The sequence below is a fragment of the Schistocerca serialis genome, chromosome 2 (genome assembly GCF_023864345.2).
Source record: "Schistocerca serialis cubense isolate TAMUIC-IGC-003099 chromosome 2, iqSchSeri2.2, whole genome shotgun sequence".
NCBI classification, from domain to species: domain Eukaryota; kingdom Metazoa; phylum Arthropoda; class Insecta; order Orthoptera; family Acrididae; genus Schistocerca; species Schistocerca serialis.
In genome coordinates, this window is record NC_064639.1 from 587881759 (window position 1) to 587887758 (window position 6000).

General features: G+C 43.8%; 1 protein-coding gene across 1 annotated transcript in view; it reads right to left on the reverse strand.

Moving 5' to 3' along the window:
- The window catches only part of LOC126457613 (sushi, von Willebrand factor type A, EGF and pentraxin domain-containing protein 1), a 336391-nt gene extending 331778 nt beyond the window's left edge, over nucleotides 1–4613 (reverse strand). The window contains exon 1 of the mRNA XM_050094068.1: nucleotides 4527–4613. Within this exon, the coding sequence (XP_049950025.1) occupies nucleotides 4527–4598 (72 nt within the window). The 5' untranslated portion in view covers nucleotides 4599–4613. The remainder of the gene's footprint in view (nucleotides 1–4526) is intronic.
- Between the last annotated feature and the right edge of the window lie 1387 nt (nucleotides 4614–6000).

The following is a 6000-nucleotide window of genomic DNA, read 5'->3' on the forward strand; positions in this document are numbered from 1 at the left end:
AATTACTTAGAGCAGCTGCAAAAGGTGACTGTGCAAGACAACATGGGACCTATTCTCGGATACACTACACTACACAAAGGAAGCGGCTACTCGGGTAGCAGAGTACTTGTGGCGTGCACATGGGGTTTTTTTTAGGCTAGGCAGTAGTGCGAGGTGTCCTGATGAACACTCACCAGTCGACGTGCAGGCAGGGAAATCAGGACGCGCTCAGTATAAAGACACTTCAGCTATCAAGATATCAGCAGTAAATTTTCAGAGTGTTCGAAATAAAGTTCCTGAATTTACTGCCCTCCAGGAAGCGTGCGGCGCGCAAATTATTCTCGGGACTGAGACCTGGCTAAACCCTGAGATAGGAAGTTCTAAAATATTTAGTGAGGGTTGGAACGTGTATCGGAAAGACAGATTAGACACCGTAGGAGGTGGTGTCTTCATTGCAGTTGACAAAAATATTGTGTCTACTGAGGTCGAAGTAGAGTGTGATTGTGAAGTTATCTGGACACGTTTAACAGGGCTAGGGGAAATAAAGTTAATTGTGGGGTGTTATTACCGGCCACCAGGTTCCACCGTGACAGTTCTAGAATCATTCAAAGGGAGTCTACATTCTGTATCGCAGAAGTATCCGGATCATGCTATATTAGTCGGAGGCGACTTCAGCCTACCTAGTATAGTATAGACTGGGATGTCTATGGATTCATTACAGATGGTACAGACAAGCCGTCGTGTGAATTACTTTTGAACGCATTATCGGAAAACTTTCTTGAGCAGCTAAATCGACAGCCAACGCGTAATAGAAATATTTTAGATCTGGTAGCCACGAACAGACCAGATCTCATCGACGGTGTCAGTGTTGAGACAGGGATTAGTGATCATGATGTTGTCATTACACCTACGGTTACGAAAGTTAAGAAGTCGGTCAAGAAGGCTAGGAGAGTATTCTTACTAGAAAGAGCAGATAAGCAGTTGTTAGCATCCCACTTAGTAAATGAATCGACTTCATTTACTTCCAGTACGATGGACGTGGAAGAATTATGAGCAAATTTTAAACACATTGTAAATCACGCATTTGACAAGTATGTGCCGAAAAAGTGGGTTACGGACGGAAAAGACCCACCATGGTTTAACGGCGCAATTCGGTGAATGCTCAGGAAACAAAGGCAGCTGTACTCGCGGTACAAGAAAGATCAGGAGAATGAGGACAGGCAAAAGTTAGTAGAGATTCGTGCTGCTGTAAAAAGAGCGATGCGCGAAGCATTCATCGACTACCACCCTCATACCTTAGCAAAAGATCTTGCTGAAAACCCAAGGAAATTCTGGTCTTACGTAAAATCGGTAAGCGGGTCGAAGGCTTCCATCCAGTCACTCACTGATCAATCTGGCCTGGCAACGGAAGACAGCAAAACGAAAGCTGAAATTTTAAATTTAGCATTTGAGAAATCTTTCACGCAGGAGGATCGTACAAACATACCGCCGTTTGAGTCTCGTACAGATTCCCGTATGGAGGACATAGTGATAGACATCTCTGGGGTTGTGAAGCAGCTGAATGGGTCGAAAATAAATAAATCGCCAGGTCCTGATGGGATTCCAATTCGGTTTTACAGAGAGTACTCTACTGCATTGGCTCCTTACTTAGCTTGCATTTATCGTGAATCTCTTGCCAAACGTAAAGTCCCGAGTGACTGGAAAAAAAGCGCAGGTGACGCCTGTGTATAAGAAGGTTAGAAGGATGGATCCTCAAAATTACAGACCAATATCCTTAACATCGGTTTGTTGCACGATTCTCGAACATATTCCCAGTTCGAATATAATGAATTTCCCTGAGACAGAGAAGTTGCTGTCCATGCATCAGCACGGCTTTAGAAAGCATCGCTCCTGCGAAACGCAACTCGCCCTTTTTTCACATGATATCTTGCGAACCATGGATGAAGGGTATCAGACGGATGCCATATCTCTTGACTACCGGAATGCGTTTGACTCTGTGCCCCACTGCAGACTCCCAACTAAGGTAGGAGCATATGGGATTGGTTCCCAAGTATGTGAGTAGCTCGAATACTTTTTAAGTAATAGAACCCAGTACGTTGTCCTCGATGGTGAGTGTTCATCGGAGGTGAGGGTATCATCTGGAGTGCCCCAGGGAAGTGTGGTAGGTCCGCTGTTGTTTTCTATCTACATAAATGATCTTGTGGATAGGGTGGATAGCCATGTACGGCTGTTTGCTGATGATGCTGTGGTGTACAGGAAGGCGTCATCGTTGAGTGACTGTAGGAGGATACAAGATGACTTGGACAGGACTTGTGATTGTTGTAAAGAATGGCAGCTAACTCTAAATATAGATAAATGTAAATTAATGCAGATGAATAGGAAAAAAAATCCTGTAATGTTTGAATATTCTATTAGTAGTGTAGCGCTTGACTCAGTCACGTCGGTTAAATATTTGGGCGTAACATTGCAGAGCGATATGAAGTGGGACAAGCATGTAATGGCAGTTGTGGGGAAGGCGGATAGTCGTCTTCGGTTCATTGGCAGAATTTTGGGAAGATGTGGTTCATCTGTAAAGGAGACCGCTTATAAAACAATAATACGACCTATTCTTGAGTACTGCTCGAGCGTTTGGGATCCCTATCAGGTCGTATTGAGGGAGGACATAGAAGCAATTCAGAGGCGGGCTGCTAGATTTGTTACTGGTAGATTTGATCATCACGCGAGTGTTACGGAAATGGTTCAGGAACTCGGGTTGGAGTCTCTAGAGGAAAGGAGGCGTTATTTTCGTGAATCGCTACAGAGGAAATTTAGAGAACCAGCATTTGAGGCTGACTGCAGTACAATTTTACTGCCGCCAACTTACATTTCGTGAAAAGACCGCAAAGATAAGATAAGAGAGATTAGGGCTCGTACAGAGGCATATAGGCGGACATCTTTCCCTCGTTCTGTTTGGGAGTGGAACAGGGAGAGAAGATGCTAGTTGTGGCACGAGGTACCCTCCGCCAAGCACCGTACGGTGGATTGCGGAGTATGTGTGTAGATGTAGATACAGCTCTAGTGTTCAGGGCAGGTTAAATTAAAACCTAACTGGGTATGCTGAGAGAATCTTCGGAAGATGGACGAGGTGTTTCAAGCGAAACGTTGTTTTGCAAGTATGAATACCGAATATCTGAGACAAAAAGTAGAATGATTCTGTTTGCCCCATTGTATATCTCGCGGAAGGCCCATTAGAAAAATGCGAACTCTGTTAGCGCGAGCACAGAGAAGCAAAGAGTCGTTTTCTCATGCTCCATCCATGATTGGACTGTCACATAGACAAAGATGGGTGCCACGTATCCTCCATAGTGCACCCTAAATTATCTTCCAGCGTATCTGTAGATGGAGGGTGTAGTGTTACAGACGCGGACTGACGATTAGATGGGCATATCGCGTAACTAATGAAGAGATAGAAAAAAGGTACATCTGTCATCAACCCGAAGGTTAATTTTGACCACCACAGTACTTTACTAGGCATGGCCCTACTGGTGGTGGTTTGTCGTTGCCTTCCTCTGTCCCAGGAACTGACTTACTCAGCTAGTGACCGGGAGACCTACAACTTAAAGTGGGCGCTGATACGCAGTGCTACAGTCCATTTTTCACGCTGACAAATATTTTCAGAAGTGAAAAGTGACAGAAATCCTGCGACTGACTGGGGATTCAAACCCGAGATCTTCGGATCCACAGTCTGGTCCTTTACGCCTGAGCCACATAGAAATCGAATTTGGAAGAAAAGTCTTTCATGGCACAACTTGAGTAAAATACTGATACAGAACATCTTGAGGAATCAAGGAGTAGTTAATTTGGCAATTGAAGGAAATGTGCAAGCCAAACTTCGAGAGGGAGACCAGGACTTGACTACTGTAAGCACATTCAAATGAATGTAAAATTTAGTAGTTTTACAGAGATGAAGAGAGTTTTACAGCACAGACTAGCGTCGAGTGTTTCATCAGACTTCAGGCTGAAGACTGCAGCAGCAGCGCTATGGTATATTTCCGTGTATATAAATCTCAAGATATTTGTATTTTCTTTTTTTTTTTCAAAATAAAAGTAATGATTTGTTTTGGCGGAAGAAATCAACTGTACTAAATCTCTGTATCAGTGTTTAGTTATTCTATAAAACGCTATGAGTTTCGAATCTGACTGCTACAGTTTCTTTGCTGCAGTTTGTATTTATTTGGATGTACGAATGAATCCAGAATTTTCCTCATTTTCATATTCGTGTGTGATGATAACAGAGAACCACATTTTCCTCTGAGCGTGAACCTGTACTCGACATGATAAGTGCAACCAAAAGCCGCTCGGGTGCGACAAACAAAACTCCCTCTTCCCCACGCTCACTCTCGCCCATTTCAATGTTCCTCGTGTGCGGAACTGCGTTACCAGCTAGCTGGCAACCAGTTGTCGAGGTAGATCGCTTGCCCGTTGCGTTCCTTTTCAGTCGCTCAGTGTGTGGCCGGCTTTAGAATCGTGCTTCGACTAGAACCTTCGTTATTGTGTCGGTAGCTCACCTGCGCTGCAGCGGACGGTGGGCGCAGTCCCAGAGCGGCGGTCAGCAAGACGGCCGCCAACCGGAGCAGCATGGCGGCGTCTCTCGTCAGCTGTCAACAAAACAAAGCACAACGCTGTTTACTCTGACAGATAGAAGCAAAAGTTAAAAATGGTTCAAATGTCTCTGAGCACTATGGGACTTAACATCTGAGGTCATCAGTCCCCTAGAACTTAGAACTACTTAAACCTAGCTAACCGAACGACATCACACACATCCATGCCCGAGGCAGGATTCGAACCTGCGACCGTAGCGGTCGCGCGGTTCCAGACTGAAGCAAAAGTTATCTTGTCAAAATAACGACATTGTTGGATAATCAGAGCTGTTACATCATACTGAATGTTTATAGCGTACAGCAGAAAAAAATTACAACTGTGGTACCGTGTGAACGTTATAGATGAATCCTTGGTGATTTATGTTATACAGGCTTAAGATATGTATCTGCCTCTAACGTTTCGGCTCCTATAGCTGGAGACATCATCACAAGCTGTAAATAAGCAGGAACTATTTTAAAACTCAAACAAGCTCAGGAAGTAGAGCTTTTTGTAAGTAGCCGCTGGAAATCACTGAGTCTCACTGACGTCTCTTATGGAACAGTCTGTTGACGTCACGAACAGACCGCTGCAAGGTCCTACACAAACAATTCGTCTTTTATACAGGAAGCGAACGGCTATTTACAATTTGTACAGAAACCAGATGGCAGTTATAAGAGTCAAGGGGAATGAAAGAGAAGCAGTGGTTGGGAAGGGAGTGAGACAGGGTTGTAGCCTCTCCCCAATATTATTCAATCTGTATATTGAGCAAGCAGTAAAGGAAACAAAAGAAAAATTCGGAGTAGGTATTAAAATCCAGGGAGAAGAAATAAAAACTTTGAGGTTCGCCGATGATATTGTAATTCTGTCAGAGACAGCAAAGGACTTGGAAGAGCAGTGGAACGGAATGGACAGTGTCTTGAAAGGGGGATATAAGATGAACATCAACAAAAGCAAAACGAGGATAATGGAATGTAGTCGAATTAAGTCGGGGGATACTGAGGGATTTAGATTAGGAAATGAGACAGTTAAAGAAGTAAAGGAGTTTTGCTATTTGGGGAGCAAAATAACTGATGATGGTCGAAGTAGGGGGGATATAAAATGTAGACTGGCAATGGCAAGGAAAACGTTCCCGAAGAATAGAAATTTGTTAACATCGAGTATAGATTTAAGTGTCAGGAAGTCATTTCTGAAAGTATTTGTATGGAGTGTAGCCATGTATGGAAGCGAAACATGGACGATAACCAGTTAGGACAAGAAGAGAATAGAAGCTTTCGAAATGTGGTGCTACAGAAGAATGCTGAAGATTAGATGGGTAGATCACATAACTAATGAGGAGGTATTGAATAGAATTGGGGAGAAGAGGAGTTTGTGGCACAACTTGACTAGAAGAAGGGATCGGTT